Source organism: Balearica regulorum, chromosome 8, assembly GCF_011004875.1.
Source record: "Balearica regulorum gibbericeps isolate bBalReg1 chromosome 8, bBalReg1.pri, whole genome shotgun sequence".
NCBI lineage: Eukaryota > Metazoa > Chordata > Aves > Gruiformes > Gruidae > Balearica > Balearica regulorum.
The window spans coordinates 16,019,171-16,038,390 of NC_046191.1; the positions used below are offsets into that span (position 1 = coordinate 16,019,171).

Consider the following 19,220-nt stretch of genomic DNA (forward strand, 5'->3'; position numbering starts at 1 on the left):
GTGAGCACATATGTTCTACTATAATGTATGTGGACTAACAACTATATATGTAGCAGTCAGTCATGTCAGACACCCTAACAGTACATACTTCACATAATATATAATAACATTTATTTCTTCCTCATAGTCAGCTTTAATGAGGTAGACTTTAGTCCTCTATAACATGCATCGGATTTATGACAGAGTGCATGCGTCCTATAGGTCGAAAAGTATGTGGCTACTATGTGTGGCTTCCTGATTAAAAGAATATGGAAGCAGGAGAGAAAATTTCATTGATGGATCCCATATTTGCAGATCCAGTCTCCCTCACCTGCTTCTGCATAGCTGTACAGCTTTTTCAGTTCAGTCTTCTGCTAAATAAAGGCTGCTGCTATGAAAAATAAAATTTTAGAAGCAGCATTTTATGTATGTAATTTATGATTAAATTCTTTGAGACAATACACTACTAAAACAAAAAATAACATGCTATATCTACCATGTTCGACAATCACACAAAAAAAAAGAATCTGTGCAGGGATCTCATCTAGAATATATTACCTTCTACATGTGTCCAGATACATTTCTTTATCCTGTCTATATTCCAGCAAATTCAAGCTTAATAAGACTACCTTTTACAGGGGAAAAAATTACCATCTGCTCAAAAAAGAAAAGTCTAAGAGCAAGGAACATTCACAACATTTCCAAGCATAGCCCAGGTGGTAGCCCAGGTGTATTTTTCTCTTTAGCATTCTTGGCAAAAGAATATTCATTTTTTCCTTTTTTAAAAATCAATTTCCATTAATTTAGAAAAGATTTTAAAGACGACCAAACAAGCAAACCACTGTTTAACCATGAGTTACAAATGTTGATAACATTCTAAAATACTGAAGCTTTTTATATAATTCATCGTGAAAGCCAGAATTGCTTGGAAAAGTGATAATTTAACTTACCTGATCGTTCCAAAGATTTGCATTTATTTTCTTCAAGATCATATGAAACTTTTTTCTCTTTTTTTTCATTGTGATCTTCCTTTTCAGTTTCTTCTCCCGATTCTGACATACTGCTACCACTATCACAGCTACTATCACTGTTGTAGTTCTTAAGTTTTCTTAAGGGTTGTGCACTTTCTGGCATTGAACACAATGGCTAATACAAACAAACAAAACAAACAAACAAAAAACAACACAAAAAACACACCCAACAAATTAAATCCCTGCATAATCCCAAATGAACATTTTACTATCACACTAGGCTCCTCATTCAGGCACATTCATTTGTACGTATTTAAACTCTCCCAAATTAGATTGGAAGTTTGTACATATTTAAACCCTCCCAAATTAAACTGGAAGTTTTTCCTTAATTTTAAAATAAATGCTTAAATATGTCATTAAATTCACTACACACTAATCCTAATTCTTTCTGACATGAAAAGCAGCATAATACAGTAAAAGGGGGGAAAATTATTTTATTTCAAGAATGACTTAAACTACCAGACATTTGAATTATAGTTTGAAATCATAAATCAAGCGATACAGAATACCATTTACAATCAGTTTCAATCCCTCACTGATATTTGCAATAACTGAAGCTATAATTTAACAATGATCAACGTAAAGAAACACATCAGGGAACTTTGGCTGGTACACTTCTGAAAGAGAAAGTGATTAATCCTACAGAAGGCAGAAACTGGGAGAATATAGCAAGCTCTGCTAGGTGTATTTGGTGTCCCATGTGCATGTGGGATTCAGTGTCATTAGGTAATTAATCTTGTGCTATTACCAAGGATACTGCAAGACAAAAAGCAGAAAGTAGGAGACAGAGAAACTGATGCAAGAACAGAAACTGCAAAGGAATTTTTTTCTTCTTCCGTTTACCATCAGGCAGACAAGAAAAATGCAATATTCTCCATTATAGCTATTATCCTAAGAAGGCTCATGTGGTCACTTTTTTTCCTACACATTTTCTTTCCAGTAACTCTCAGCTAGACGAAGCAATGGTGATGGCCTCATCTTCCTAGTCATCTAACAGACTGCGATTAAAACTCAGATTTTTAAAAAAATTAATATCACAATTTCTGAACTTATTTTTGGTCAGAGTGAAACAGAAGAACTCTCAGGGTGAAATTAAATTGCCCTATTATCATAGCTTAATGTAATGCACCATGATTTATTGTGAAGGGCAAAAGAAAAAGCCCCAAAGATACTGTTCCTGCAAGGTACACCTGTAGCATAAGCAAACATATTCTAACTAAACTTCTATTCCAGCCAAGGGAGGAAAGATTTCTGCCACTAACTTAAAAGCAACAGTATGTTTATGCAAGCCCAAGCTGTTAGGCCAGATAAGGAAGAGTTGAAGCAGTATATTCCATTGAGAAGAGCCCTGGCAATTGCTCAGATTACACAAAGAATATTTTGATCTCTATCTACCTGCCAAAAGGACAAATTAAGGTGCCTCAACACTTAGTGCTCTCTCAAAAAGAGCTGTCCTAATCATGAAATGCTGTGTATCATGGAAATATATTGATCAGACATTCCTGATGAGTTATACAAGGTATAATAAACATTTTCAATCAAAACTCAGAGCTTTAAGGTAGATCTCATTCCCACTTACAATATGCATGTTCCTCACACATTCTACACCAAACAGTAAGAACATCCTGACCAAACCTTCACATCAATTAATCAAGAATAAAAACAAAGGTCAAAGAAATTACAAAAAGCAATAATGACAAATAATAGCTAGATCTGGGTTTAAACTGACCTCTGAGGAGACATATGATTGCTTAGCAATTCTAATCATCTTGATTTACCCCTTTTGCTAACCTGATTTTTCTTTGATTAAACTCATCTGATTTCATATCAGAAGAATAAAAATAAAAGTAATTGCTAATTTCCTCTAAAATATCTGTTATTTCCTTAGTTCTTTTTGTTGCACAACCATTTGCAATGTAATAAACATGAGTAAACCTTACAGTGTGTAAGGATAAGGTGCCCTCTAGAGGCTACAAATAAACCAGACATTTCCAGAATGTATTTCTCAATCTAAGTAGAATTCAGTAATATTTTAACTGCAGGCAAAAATGCCTTCATTCTGCAAAATTCTTGAATTTTTTCCTACTCTGAGCTCCTAATCATGTTCAAATAAAAATAAGGCTAAAATTCCAGCAAATATGGAATATTTGTTACATGCAAAGCTTATTTATACACACACACCCCCCTCTATATACGTATATATATGTTTCTGTGTATGGAGGAGGATGAAGAGGAAAACACCTCTCTCTCCTAACTATTCCAGCTGTTCTGTATAGAGTTTTCTGAGTCCTGGCCATTCCTTTTTCTGAGGAAGAGAGTGTGCCCAAGGCAGAGAGCATCTGACTTCCTAACAGTAGCTTTTGTCAGCAGGCCAGCCACTGACTTTTAAGGGAGGACAGGACTTTGTGACATCCTGAAAGAACATTTTACGTTGAGTAACATGACGTGAAAAGTACTGTTCCTTCAGGTTTGTTTTGTCTATCAGATCTTGCATATGGTACTTCTTTGATAATGGATCTTTATTTGTAGTATTTCAAGATTACAAGAGATGAGTTTTAAAGTTGGATTATTCTCTTACCTGATAGATTGACAGGCAATAGTAAGTTCTACTGTCTACCTCACTCACCGGACTTCTATACAGATATGTATTTAGATACTACGTATCTTATAGCAGACCGTTTGCAAAGAGGTGGCCAATCAAATGCATGTATTGGCTATATGCACCTTACCCCTTACAGGGAAGAGGTGATGCTCTTTCAGTACAAGATACAAGGACCATCTGCAATGGGCATCTGTATTTCAAAGGGAGTGCATAGGGTATTAGGCAACCAGGGAAGTCTCCAGTCACACGGCTTCACTGTAGGCATAGTTTAGATGATTGAGAAGTATATCAGGACCCTAAAAAAGATGCAGGAATAGAGATCCTGTACAGCAAGAAGTGTGCACGCTGCAAGGAAAAGAAACAATATCTCCTTGGATAAGCTAGTTTCATTGCCTACCCTTTTGATTTCATCCATTTTAGGGTAAGAAAAAACCAAACTGGGAATTTTGGTCATACATAATTTTTTTCCTTCTCCTGTAAGTGGAAACAGCATTGTACTAGTAGAGCAGCTTGCAAGCTACAGAATCCATATGCCTGCTATAAAAGAAGACCACGTCATATAGTCTCACTCACAAATTGATCAAACTTCATCTCGAAACTAATTAAATGTTTACGGTCTCCAGCTGGGGAATGGCTTGTGTGCAGCCATGTTGAGATAGTATAGATCAAGTCTGTGTGTATACAATCAACCAGATAGATGCTCTCTGAGGGCTGCTGGGAAAAGGAAAAATGTGTCTGAGATGTTGAACTTGAATTAAGTGACCCTATGTTAAAGAACTGAAAACAAGGAAAAGAATCCCTCAAGAATGTAAGTTGAGCGTGTTACCAGTGTGGACTGGATTTTTTTTTCTCTTCTTTAAATGAATCCACCACTGTTAAAGCACTAGCTCACAAAATCCCTGTATTTGTAATGAGGTTCACACAAATCTATCTTAATACCAGATTGGGTATGCAGATCCTCTTTACAGTATGCATGCCTGTAATAAGATGTAGCTCTTTGGATTCTTGCACATATATAAAGTAAGTCTGCAAGCTCAGGACCAGTGTCAGCATTCATTTTGTACAGAAATCCCTAGATTTGTACACTATGTCATCAGCAACATAAAATGCTGTAAAAAAATATTTACATGCATCCATAAACAAATCCATCAGAGCTCAGGAACATAAATGTAGGCTCTTCCAAGCAGACCAGACCTCAGATGTTTGCAGGATAAAAGAAACATACTTATTTTAGCCAAGCCCAAACTATTTATCTTTACTGGCTTAGAGAGATGCAGAGTGTATTTAAGGCAAAAGACTTGCATGAACTATGCACACAAACAGAAAGCATTAAGCTAAAAATAATATACATTCACTTTAAAAGCAGATTTTGGATACGAAACAGGCTCCAAGATATATTGCACAACCCAAGCTACACATACATTATAATCATAATTAATCCTTTGAGCTTCCATAGTGCCTTTTATCCCATGATCTCAAAATTCCTTAGTGGCACTAATCGATTAAAGATGAAAGCATTCTTTTGAGATAGGCTATGGATATAAAAATAATTTTACACACTGAAATCAGGCAATCTCTTGTACAACAGTTGTTGCCATGCATGACAATTCCTCAAAATAGCTTAGAGAGGAAAAGAAGGATCTCATATCCAGTTAAAATTTTAATGGAATTTAGTTGGACAAATGGTAGTTACGCTTCTCTTCATACCTCAAAAAAAAAAAAAAAAGGCTAAACTTCCACCAGGATCAGCTAACTAAATCCCCACTTAAAATTCTCAGACTACCTCTCTATAGAGTGAAATAAAAATTAGTATCTTAAAGGGAAATACCTTAGGTCCTCGCTGCCTGGTGCATTTCCCCATTAGTTTTTCATCATCTATTTCACACTGCTCCAGAAGATCCAAAATATCCTCCTCCTAGAAATGGGAATTTCACTACAATTAATTCAAAGCAGGACATATCCTGTCCCTCCAAAATGCAAGCACGAAGCGGTAGGAATTTGAAATTACATTGATTACTAATTCCTGAAATAAGACTATGAATCCCTCCACAGGAGGATATAAAAATATTTCTTCTGATGCATGCATCTCTGCTTGCAATCAACATGAAATTGAAAGTTAAAATCAAGTTTTAACATTTATTAAAGATAAAAGTCTGAAGAAAGAGTTGAACAAAGATTCCTGTAAAACTGCTGGATAGTGCCAACTACAAAGATGAGAAATTACTTCTCAGATTTCAAATTAAATCACGTTAGTTGGTTATTTTAAAAATAGCCATTTTCCTACTGTCTCTGACTACATAAGTAAGCAATCAGGCAGAGTTTTTGGATGCCTTAAACTAGTGGAGTTGGTTTCATGATACCTCTCGTTCCAGTCAATAGTAGTGGATGAATAGGCTGGGGCCATTACTGGAGGAAGGAGGAGGCAATTACCAGCTCAGAAGCAGTTTCTGCCAACCCCTGGTTTGCCCAGGGGTAAGGCTGAGGATCAGGGAAATGGTAAAGTAGCTTTAAGCCATCTAGCCTGTCTCGACCCTGGGTCCACTGCAGTTCATCCAGATTCAAGGATCTGGCCCACAAACTGCACAAAGAATAATAATAAAATGATGGAAACATTATCAAATGCTATTTGTTAGCCATCACACACGATTATCGTGAAACTAATCCACAAGGTCATGAATTCCAAGATAAATAACTCCTAAAGCCAATACTTCCTGTGCCTCAGTACCTTCATTCTTTTTAAAGGGTTATTCATTTCCCGCTGAAGTGAAGCTGCTCTCCCAGCAAGAAACGTCTGGAAAGCAGTGGCTAACAAACTCTCATACTTTTCAAGTAATGTCTTATCATCAGGAGGGTAAATTCGCCTAAAATAGGGGGGAAAAAAATGGAGTTTAAGATAGAAGCTGAGCTACTTATCACACTAGGAACAAAAGTAATGCAGCTAATTCATAGTCTCTTCTATAATGCATATGCATCTCATCTATAATGATTATATAATATCTTATCATAAAACATATACTCTGAACATTGCTCTCTAAATCCAATTTTAACTCAGTGAACACATTCATGTTTAAATCAGCAATTAGCCAGTCAAAAGAAATACCATGCAGGTCATTCCAGAGATATACCAAAACTCAGTTTTGCAGTACTCTGAAATTTCAGTGGGTGTAAATGATGCATGCAGGTGTGAATGATTCATGAAATATTAACAAAATATTGCATGTAAAATTCAGAGCCACAAAATAATTTGTATTAGCAACAAAAGGACACAAAACAGTGAAAATCTAAACAATTGCTTTGAGTTAATAGGCACGATGTAAATTAAAGATTGAATATGTACTGCAGTTGAATGCTAAATCCTCCAAAATAATGAACAGGAAGAACAAAATAGTATAAGAAAAAGAAATTTCTGGTACATGGATGTACAGAGTGACTCTGAGTTTCCATTAGACCAGCTATGCCATTATTCTCTAAAATCACAGGTAAGGAGATTATGACAATACAAGAAGCAGGACTTGGTGATTTATTCATGCTCATCAAGAAACAATGGGCTTTGAAGAAAACCACTCCAATCCATGTCATGAATGCCTGAAACACAGCCAGAAATTATGAAGGTGGAAGACTAATTTCTAGTGTATTGTAAGGAGTAATCCAGAAGTTACTTCTGCCTGCACTGTGCAAAGCATAGGGACCATTTATATATTGACTGGCATTATGTGACTTTTATGTCTTTGTGGGATTTTGGTGAACTTTTTACAAGGTCCTTTCTCCTTCCTTTTCAGTCCTTTCCTCCTTGAAAAGGTATCTTTCATGATGATTTTGTTGCAATAAAAAAAAATATAGTTATGATCCCATTAGACTTAGGGCAGTTCTACAGCAAAAAGAAGATGGCTCCAGTTTGTATAAAATACCTGTAGGAGCTCTAATCTAGTTGCAGCCAACACTTTTTAATGGTGGTGATTCTCCCGCTGAAAAAGTGTCACAGAACAATACTTTAGAGAAAGGATAGGCCAGGTTGGAGGGGGCTTTGGGCAACGTGGTCTAGTGGAGTGTGTCCCTGCCCATGGCATGGCGGTTGGAACTAGATGATCTTTAAGGTCCCTTCCAACCCAAACCATTCTATGATTCTATGATATTCATTTTAACATAAGTAGAACTACACTGCAGCTAAAGGCCACGTATATCCTTTTCAGTTCCTCATGAGTTCACAAATGCTTGAAAGCATAGCTCCTACTTTGACCACCCCAGGATTCCTACTGGAATCAGTGGGCTAGTTGTGCTTGCAGACAGACACTTGACTAAGCCAATTACTGAACTGACATCTATGGATTAAATCAAAACCTACCGAGGTTGAGTGAGGTTTCTCTGGATTTTTATTCAGAAAGTAATATTAATCCATGCAGCAGTACTAGCACCCAAAATTTCCATTCTATGGCAATGCCTGACAGAACTTAGTCCTGCTCTGCAGGAGAACATCACAAGGAGAAAATACTGCATAATGCTCAGATAAAATTTCTCTGCATCTCTAGCCAAGATTCCTTTACTTCTCAGGGTCTGCTGATTCTTCAGCCTCTGTGCAAACACATGATAATAAGAAAACACAAAGCTATTCCGCCCTTTTAGATGTGCACATTCCTTATGAAATAACACTTCACTTTTTCCTGAGGGGGGGAAAAAATTGTATTTTTATTAATTTACATTAACCAAAAAGCTAAATAAAGAGAACATTTGCCTCATTTTCAGTCAAGAACTGAATAAGCAACCTAAAATGTGATCAGCTGAAAAGTTAGACTTTAAAATTACCCAAAAAAACCCCAAAATGTGTTAAAGTATCATGATGTTACTCTTTGTTATAGTCTAAGTAGCATGAAAATAACTGCTTCATTGAGGGTTTTTTTTTGATGTACTAGTTCAGCTCCATAAATGTCAAGAAAGGATGGAAAGGATGTAATTAAAACTAGGAATGTTAAAAAGAAAGACTTTTTGTAAGCAAAATGTTAATTCATCAAAAATTAAAATTTCACAGAAACATCTCTTTGTTTAAATGAGAACTTTACTGGGAATTATAGAATATCATCACAAAAAAAGCAGAGATGAAGAACAGCATTCTGACTAATTCAGGATAAAAGATGTGATTTCAGACGTCCCACATCCTGGATGAATGTCATAAAGAGTGAGCTAATACTCCCATCATCTAATCCTAGCACTACTCTGCTACCTTTTGCCAAATATTCATAGGCCTTGCTGTCAGTTCTCATTGAAGTAAATATCAAGAAATAATGACAATAAAAGCATCACCATCATCATCAAACAAAATTCTTGTTTTCTGGCCAATGCCTATTATAACCAACAAGTTAAATCTTCCTTTTGAACATATTTTACCAAGGAATCTGAAGATACTTACATTTAAGCCTACTAAGATCCAAAATCAATGTGCAGAAATACAAATATAGTATTTCGAATACCATTTTATCAGAAACTATGGAAGCACCAACAAAGTTTCTGAACTTTTGGCAAGCCTCATAGGTCATATTCAGATTTGGTTTGTTATAGGGGAATACTCACACCCTTATATTGGCCCCCCAGGAGATAAGAATCACAATGTGTGATTACAGAACAGATCCATAATGACAGTCATGGTTCTGGGTACACTGAACTTGAACAATTGTGTCTTTCAAGCAAATATCTTGCACAAACACTAGAGTGACTGATGTCTTATAAATTCCTAAGTGGATGCAAAAATTTGGAATCAAAAAAAAAGAACTATCTGGAAAAAAACTTTACTACCTGGTGTATATGTGTATATTTTCTATAAATGCCTACACATTTTTGGCAGAAAATTATCATCTACCACAAATATTCCTAATGAATGCATTGAATACTTCCTACTAACACAGTCAAAAACAGTTACCTGTAGTTCCCCATGTGTCTATTTTCATGTTCCTCTTTGGAAATCTGTTTACGTACTTGTGCAAGTCTTTCCTTCTATAAATCAAGAAAATAAGACAATTAAAACAAAGAGAGCATAAGCCATGGGCAAGAAACAGCACTTTTCCTTCCTACCAGTTCTTCTTTTCTCCTTTCCAGTGTGTGGCGCTGCTTCTCCCAGTCTGAAGAACCTGGCAACAGTTTTTTCATTGAACCTTGACCGTACAGTCTCTTTTGAGCCTCAGCCTTCTGTTGAGCTAAATTTCTTCTTTTATCACTTGTCCTGAAACACAGATGATATTAGGATATGTCAATCCAATGCTGCCGAGAAGAGATGCACTTTCATCTCAGGTATATCATCTGTATTTTCCAGTTAGTCATGCGCGGTTTATGATATAAAATTAGATTTCAAACACTCATTAAGAATTTTTTTTAAATATTAACTTTTACGGCTAATGTATTTTCACGCTTTTAGGTGTACTGTAATGACTGTGAACTATAATTTAATGCACAAACATGGTTGTATCTATTTTCCTGAAGTGTAGATTTTTTTCCAACATATGCCAACTACAAAGTTTTCCTGCAGAGGGGTATGGCTTTTGATTGTATGGAAACTATTGCCAAAGCAGATTTCCTGTGTGGCCACGTGCCCATTACTGCACTCATATCCCCACTTTGAGACCTGTTTGAAAAATTATTTTAAAAAAATTACAAAAATTACTATTACCATTCATTTTTGCAAGCACATGAGCAAGAAGAAAAACTAAATTTGGGTTAATTTCAATAGCAAAACTGACAGCATGGGAAACATTTACATTTTGAAAATATGAAGGTGGGGAAAAAAGGGTCTTCATTTTCTCCTACTCCAGTTCAAATTTAAAACAAAATAAAAATTTTTTAAAAAAATCAAAGCAACAGAAAAGAGACCCAGACTGAAGAAAAGAAGACAAGTTTACCGTATGTTAAGAAGCTTTAATGCATTTAGCAGAACACCTTTTTTTACATCATAGTCTATTTTTTGATCAGTTCCAAAGCTTGGGGCACGATTAATCTGAAAAAACGAGATACAGAAGACTCAGGAATGTTCAGGTTCATCGGGAACACATCCATTGTAACAAGCTTTGGAGAAACTGTTCCTTAAAATATAGCAGAAATTAAGAGAATACATGTTAAGAGCTTGTTTCCATTTGTATTTTTAAAAAAATAGAGCATTGAGTATCACAGATACTGGGAGCCAGGAGATGTACCTTTCAGCCACCAAGTTATCCAGGCATTTGCAAAGAACACCCTTCAAGTACTGGCACTGTGAATCCAGTCTAATCTACTCTTGGTTGCAGCAACCAGAAAATTTACCGTGCAAGGTGCTGTTAAACACATTATAACAGACTACGTGCCATGCTACATATGGTAGTCCAGCACAGGAAGAGTTAAACTCTTTCCTAGTTCCCAGTTTAGAAGCATCTTTGAATACTTCTCTAAAAAGTAACAACTATATAAGGACAGAAAGAAGCTCTAATTCAAGGTCTTCTCAAGTATATTTAAATAACTCTTCAGATAAACTTTACAGCAACACCTAGAGATCTAAGTTATTAAATCAGTACATAGTGTGAAAACATAAACTAAGTAACAGTCTCAGTAACAAAAAGCTTATAAGCTAAGTACAAGATAAGAGATTAAAAATGCTACCTAAGTATAGAGGAACAAGGGAAATGCGATTGGGAATCAGTAAGACTAAATCACACACATAACAGCCAGGAGTCTCAACCAACCACCACATAACCACTGCCAAGCTCTGGGGTCCCTCCAGAAGGATGTCAGCTTTTGGAAAGCTTTGAGGAGGGATAATGAAGTAGCTGCATCAACATTTCGAGGAATGTCTTCCAGGCTGGTATAAACATTTATACATGACTAACGGGTGCTAATGAGGGGCAGGAATCTCACCTCGACAGTGAAAAACCAATGCTGGTTACAGAAGGGACATATACTAAGGAGCTCCAGAAATGAAAACTAGTACTTCGTGCCCCATGCAAATAAGAAGTACGATACAGTTCGTATGTTCAAAGCAGAGGGCAAAAGCTGTTCATTAAAATTGTATTTTAACACTTTAGATACATTAGAGCATCTTAGAGCCTCTACAGTTGTGGGACAGAACTATTCAGGCTGGTGAGCCACCAACTGTCCTGTTGCTGAGTCCCAGCTGCCCCATCACTTACACTTACAGCTGAAGGTACCTTTCGGCTTTGAGAATCAGCTTGTTTGCTGGTTTTGCAGACAGGCTGGCAAAGTGGGCAATGACATTTGATGTTGAAAGAAAAAATCACAAAAATTCAGCAGAAAGTGAAAAAAGTGTATAGTCTTTTTTGGAAGACCTTCATCCAAATATTTAATTGACCGACCTCCTTAGACTGACCTGTTTGTCTTCTATCACGTCACAAAGGCTATATTATTTTTCTTTTCCATACTGCGATAGTACAAACATTTATTGACATTCATTTTTTTTAAAATGTGGATCTTCCACTTTCAACTAAACAAGCATGTAAACATTCAGAGAAACAAACACAAAGATTAAAACCCAGTTCTCCAACAATTCATTAGACAATACTGGCAGTTGACAAGACCAGACATGTTGCATCTCTTTTTCAACATGCAGTTTAGACAAAACACTTTCACTAGAGCTACATTGACTAAATACAGCTGATTGATAACTGAAATAAGTTGGAAATATTATGCTTTTGAGATATTATATTATCGAATCCAGGTAGGATTTATGTATGTATAAAAACATACGTATGAAAAAGTAATATGGAGCCTTATGCTTCAGTCCAGCAAATACCTAAGTACACAAAAAGCTCACTGGACCAAAAACAAAGACATAAAATCAAGCCCTAACAAATTCAGGAGAAATGTTAGGTATTGAACAAAATTACATTCTGTACCACATATTGAATTTTTTTACTCCATATGAACATGTAGCAATTAACAATACTCTACTTTGAAATAATGTTTTTGCAAGTATTAAAAACAGGTAAACAGACAGAAATATACTTATTAAAACTTCCAACAAATTAATTTCTAATTTTTTATGTACACCAAGTCCTTCAATCGAGTAAGACTGCAGTGTGACACGAGGATGTATTTGCAACATGTAAAATGCTATGTTGGTCCAATACCGAATTCCTAGAGATGCACAGACACATGCTTACACAGCACTGAAGCATCCAACTTCAGAGCCTACAAAAGTGCACACTGGTGTATTTATATTTGGGTTAGGTACTTCCTAGATTTACAACAAATTGAAGTATAATATTGGGCATAAATTCTGCATTAATAAAAAACATTGTAACTATGTGTTACTTACATGAGCACCAGTGAGAATTAACACTATGAGAGCGTAAAATAATTTAAATGACAGTTTCTTTCCTACAGGGTGAATTTTGCCAAAAATCTACATCTGGCACTTCTGAACAAACAAAACCATATTGACTGTGCTTATTAAGCAGAAAATTAAAGTGGGGTTAGGAAAGACATAAGGCGACATTTAGAATGCTATTACGAAGCAAAATGCTATTATGAGACATTACGCAATCACTCCACACTAAGGTTTCTGTCACAGTCATTTCAGAGGCTGAAAAGCTACAGCATTCATAGTTAAAACTGGAACACTGCTGTATCACCTGCGCCCTCAATTTTTTTGACATACCATTCATGACTAATGTTTGAGGTCTCAATCCTACTGTGACCTCAATCCTAAAGAGTAACCAGTGGGGCAGTAAAAACAGAGATCCAGTTCTGGACAGCTATTGCAAACTTGGTGCAATATGGTTCAGGTAGCAGTAGATGCAGGTCCAGTACAAACAAAATTCTAGGTACATCAGAAAGGTAATACATATAAAGCAGGTGTGAATTTAAAGTTCACTAGCTATTCCATACTTACTGTCTGTATGTATACTTGAACTGCCTCTTGATTTAGTATGACTATGTGCAAAGATGGTTCACTAACAAACTTTTCTCTTTAACCCTCTTCATCTGTTCCATGCATCTCCCTTCTCACAACAGAAACTTCAAGAGGCAGTCTTGACAGCTGACCTTAAATGTCAGCTAAAAAGTTTACTTATTACTGAGTGTAGATGGAGTATAGTAGATGGGAGGTATAAAAATGAGGAATATCTTCATCCAGCATTGCTACCCAAAACTTCATAACCTGAACCCACTCTGTCAAGTCTCTGATGTGCAAAGCCACCCATACTCTTGACATAAATCTGCAAGAAATCATAATTAAGTCACAAAACAAAGGGTTTAACCCACAAGTAACATTTTTAGAGCAGAAAAACTCTTGTCAATGCCAGAAAAAAACCAAGCAGCAGACCATCTAATCTCCAGAGCATACAGATAATATGCTCCCTGCAAAGAGCACAAGTAAATAAAGAGGCACCACAACAGTCTCATCACACAATACTTCAAGGCTCCACTCAGTTGTTCTCAGACATAACTAATGCCATTTTCGTTAACAGCGTCTTCATATTATAGACTACCTCTGACCTCGCTCAAAGGAATAAAATACCTGCTTGCTTGACCTAGCTGAATACCTTCCATGATCAGCACCACTCCTAAACTAGCAGCTATCTGGTTGAATCTCCTCATGATGGATCTTGTAACGCTAATTCTGGAGCTATGGCAATGTCGTGCACTAGGTTTCTTTGGATAAATGATCTTCAAAACTTCGTATTTTCTAATCTGTTGTATTGAGCAAGGAACAGGAAAAAAAAAAACCCCACTTAATAAACAAATACAGTATTCTTTTATATAGACTCATGGACATAATGTTTCTCACATCAATTATTTTTACAATACCGCAGTTTTATCTCCCAAATATCTGCTTTACAGGTGATGATAATTTAGCTTCTTTACTTTCTATGACTTTTCAATAGCTATCCAACTGAGTTGTCCACATAAGTTTTTAATTCCTCCAACTGAAATCTTCAACATTGGTTTCGTAATTAAAATTTCACTGAATATAGCACATACAATTAATCAAACTACTTGTAAGCACAGCAGTTGTGTAGCTCAGTGTATTTCCAAATTACATACTTGTCAGTAGAGGACCTCATATCTGTAATGCTTAAATTAAGCAGCATAAGTTGAAGTATCTCGTGTGAAGGCTCCTATCCACAGTTACATTTGCAAAGGATTCTGATTTTACAAAAATTAAACTGTAAATATGTAAGATACACCATTTTCTTCTTCACCAAGACATTGGACAAATGTCAGCCACAGTCAAAGAGTCAACCAGTCAAAGAGCATATTCTCACCTCCCACTAGTATGGAGCAGAAAAAAAGATTTTCCACTATCTGTCACACAATACCTATGGAAAAGACCTTTCAAATATAAGGAGAGATTACATGAATGACTTTATAAACCTAAAATCAATTTAATAAAACATTACATCCTCTCAATAACAGGAATTTAATCTCTGTTCAATCTGTAGGACAGCATAGATGTTTTGGAAGGGATCTCATTCTTTATTAAAGTGATTTAGATTGCCAACAATAGATTTCAAAAAGCAAAAGAAATTTATAAGCCATAAAAATTCTATTACACAGAATGCTGTTAGTGGCTATCACTGAGCAGATCTTTGATCAGAAGCATTCTTAGAGAGTTCATTCTAATCACTCATTTCTAAACTTCAGAAATTGTGAGACTGCTAACCCCCTTTTTCTAAGCTTAAGCAGAAGGGTGTTTTTCCATGGCGGTTTAATACAAATCCAAGCTGTCATACTCTGCCACTTCATTGTCTTGGCACTGGGGTTCACAGAGAGTGAGGAAGCTGATCCCAATGATCCGCATGAATATGAATCTCACCAAAAATTATTTTTCATTGGTCCTTGATCATCTCAGGAAGGAATCCTACAAGCATCAGTGCCACCACAGGGAAGGAAGCAGGCAGCATGCCTTCAACAAAGGACAGGAGGAGAGCAGAGATCTTGCAGCTGGTACATGGATCAGTCGAAGCACCACAGAACTGCCTCATACAGGTGCAGTTTCACATATAACCTAGTCCAGTGCGACTGCAGGCTGCCAGAAAGGGCTGGTGCTGCCCCTCTCTTAGTCCTGCCTTCACGTCACTTCCCTCCTCCCTGCACCAGAAGTGTGTGAAGTCCCTGCATGAGGAAGTTCTGCAGGCTGATGTAGGGTAAAATTATGGTTTGCTTGGAATGGTAAATGAGAGGTTCATCCAAACAGCAACCAGAAACATCTCATCCAATAAACATGACCACCAGATAGAGGCAAGTTGCAACTGCCCACAGTAACACCATATTATGCATTAAATCAAGCTGCTGTCTTTTTCACTCTTCATTCACTAGAAAAGTGTGAAGAGTAGGAGTTACTACTGAAAGCTAATATTGAGCCAGTTAAAGCCATGTGTGCTTACTGGATTCACTGCTACTGTTTGAGTGCAAAGAGAATCCATGTACAAGCATCAGAGAGAGGAAAAAGCTAGCAGACAGCAGGAGAAAGAGCCCCAAAAATGGCTCTCCAAGGCAACAGAGGGAGAGGCTGCTGGGCACAAGAATCACTGAAAGAAAGTTGTCTTTGTTATAAATAAATAAAATTTAAAAGAAGGAAAGGATTGAACTGATCAGCCAGATGAGTTAGTCTGATCAGTTGCTCTTCCTAATGGTAACTGGAAAGGTTCTAAATATTGCTAAACTCTTGGGTCAACAGGCAACTGAGCTTTTACAGCTTTTCTTTTATACGTATGTATATATACACTCATCACATACATAACTGAAATGCTGACCTTGCTGAAGACCATGGGAGGCAACATTAATGGAGCTCTGTGCTCACCTAACTGATCGTTAATGCCTATGCACCGCTGCTTTGTTAACACTGCATCATGGACTGATACAGAAGTGCTCTGTGAAACATGTACAGTTTTTACTGAAGAATGCTCTCTGTTGCAAACCTACAAAGAAAATAAAATTGTTCCTTCCCAAACTTACAATAAGCTGCAATAGAGGTTTTAGAAAACATTAGTTAAATCAATGAATATTTGAATGAATATATCTCTTTTATAGAGATGAATTTTCAGGTTTCATTATGTTTTTACAGACTCCTGGGAGCAGAACAATGGGAATTTCCCATGCTTAAAATTTATATTTACAAAGCTCAGAATTCCTTTGTTAAAGTTATTAACTACTCATTTCTGGACATAATGCAAACAGTTCTACTGTACCAAATAATGTAAATATTGTAATATTACTTTTCATACTATTCTTATTTGGACTTCATATAACTTAAGCAAGACACTGAAGTGGGAAGCAAGCCTTTCTTCTCAATAGAGTAACACTGCAGGCTGCTCACCCTGACATCAGAGATTGCTGGGCTGTGCTTCAGTAAGAAACAAGAACTCTCAGGTCCTCTACATATTTTAAATAAGCTGAAATTCAATTTGCAACATTTTTATGTATTTTGAAATGTGCCAGAAAATTGAATACTTCTAGTTTCTATTCTGTTCAGAGAAAAAAACAAAAAAACCCAAACCACATCATGATCTCCCCAGTAAATATTCATATAATACACACACATACTCTTGAAATGGCAGTCCAAGAGCTGTGCCTGATCATGTAAGGTGGTTAACACTTCCTTCAAACAGAATACTTTTAAATCCTCTTAACTTTTGTGACTGTTAAGAGCAATCTGAATATTGCAAAGGATTGTCTGTACCTGACAAAATTACACTAAATGTTCTCCATCCTCTGTTTGAATACAATTCATGTGCTCTGTGGAAAGCTGACACAATATGCAGCTGGCAGAACTTTTTTTTTTTTTTTTTTACAGTTCTAAATTACGAAGGAGCAATGGCCAGCCTCACAGTAAAACCCAAATGAGCTTATATCTGTGTGGAAACCACAGGGGCATAACAAATTTGGGTGTGCACAATGCCAGTTCAGTTACTTTTCAAATAAGTATCTGACCTTAAGTTCTCTGTATGAAGAAAAGTTTAAGCTTTTTCCCCTTGACAAGTAATTTGCAGTACATCTGCTTTGCACAGTCATCTACGTAGATTTATCAGAGCCTCAACAAGGGACATATTTCCCTACTTCAAAATAATAACAGAAATCCCAAAAGATCACACAGAGTTTTTCTAGGTATTTCTTTCTCTTAGTCTCTTTCTCTTCATTCAGGCAACCTTTCCACATCATGCCCTTATGCACTATTCCTGAATTTTTCCAGCCATTTCACTGTGCATCCCTGAGGAGATCCTGACTATCTTCTGCAAAAGCCCACTTCAGGACCGCAGTTAGATCCCACAAGTCCTCCCTTTCCAGGCACAGCAAACTCAGTTCACCCAGCTTCTCCTCATACGGCATGTACACCAGTACTCTAAGCACCTTAGCACCTTTCAGCTGAACTCACTCCAGTTTGTCAATGTCTCTCCCTTACTCTGGGGGATAAAAATGGAGAGAATATTCCAGATGTGGCCTCACAGGTGCCAAATAAATCATTGCCATCAACCTGCAGGGCCAATTAGCCAACATCACTGTAACTACACATTGTTGACTCATGCCCAACACTTTGAGAGAGATAGACTGTGACTGAATCTGCTATATTTTGCCTAAGGTTGGTCATTTTCCACAAGCTATGTTGCTGACTGAGATACAGAACTTGATCTCAAAAAAAAAAAAAAAAAAAAAAGAAAAAAAAGAAAAGAAATTACATTTATGTAGCAGCTTTTTGAAAAATGGCATCACAGGAACAATTCAAGTACCAATGGAATACAATGAGATACATTTGAAATTTATTTCCTCATGGTTGTAGTCTAAGTAGTACAAGAAATGGAAATACTATTACCCTATATATTCAGCTGTTTGATATCTGCGTGTAATTTTACTCATGTAAGGGGCTAAATACTGGCTGTATGGAATTAAGTGTCTTGCTTTGTCAAATGTGATCATGGGTGAGAAATCTTGAGAAGTCTTAGGCAAAAATACTATGTTAAGAAAATTGTTTTCGCCTTAAAATATCCCTTAAAAGAAAGCACTGTCCCTTATTTTTCATGTGGCTATCCCTTGTTTCCAGTCAAGAAGTACGGTTGCTGACTTATCTGTAAGACAGCAGCGTTGTAATCTTGATAACATACCAGTGATACTGTCACAACAGGTATTCGTAATCACTGGTTACTAAAGCATTGTATATGTATCTGTCTGCTGAGACATGTATTATTTAGATTTCAGTGACCCGAGAACCAGGACATACACATGACTATCAGTATCTATCAGTATTTTTATCAGGAAGGCACTTCTTAAAGATTGTTGACAAAAACAGGACTGTATGAGGGGCCCCAAAAGTATAAGCAAATAATGATAGGGAAGGCCTTGAAAGTCCAGATACTCTGAGACATACACGGATTACAGTGGCCAAGTAGGATTCACTATAGGAATGCAACCTTGTGAACTAGATAACACTGGATTTAGGGATAACAAAGAGAAAACAGAGTGAAATCCAGGAAATGTAAAACAAACCACTTACGGTAAAAGTGCATTGGAGACAATGCAAAATTGCTGATCGGCAAATGAACAGCCAGTAAGTGGACGGAGGCAGCAAATCAATAAAAATGACCCTAAGTGAAGCTAAGACCAAAGAGGCAGAAAACTTTGCCATCAACACTGTATTTTTCCTG

The 19,220-nt window shown here is 36.6% G+C and overlaps 1 protein-coding gene across 9 annotated transcripts in view; it reads right to left on the minus strand.

Annotated features, from left to right (window-relative positions):
- TTLL7 (tubulin tyrosine ligase like 7) overlaps nt 1–19,220 on the minus strand; it is a 77,295-nt gene that overhangs the window by 20,353 nt on the left and 37,722 nt on the right. For all 9 annotated transcript variants that reach the window (XR_012836524.1, XM_075759786.1, XM_075759791.1 and 6 more), the window contains 6 exons: nt 10,494–10,588; nt 9,673–9,820; nt 9,521–9,594; nt 6,338–6,473; nt 5,441–5,527; nt 930–1,125 (listed from right to left, as the gene is read on the minus strand). Coding sequence is in view for 8 of the 9 variants with exons in the window: in XM_075759786.1 (XP_075615901.1) it covers nt 930–1,125; nt 5,441–5,527; nt 6,338–6,473; nt 9,521–9,594; nt 9,673–9,820; nt 10,494–10,588 (736 nt within the window). In the remaining variant the exon portion in view is untranslated. The remainder of the gene's footprint in view (nt 1–929; nt 1,126–5,440; nt 5,528–6,337; nt 6,474–9,520; nt 9,595–9,672; nt 9,821–10,493; nt 10,589–19,220) is intronic.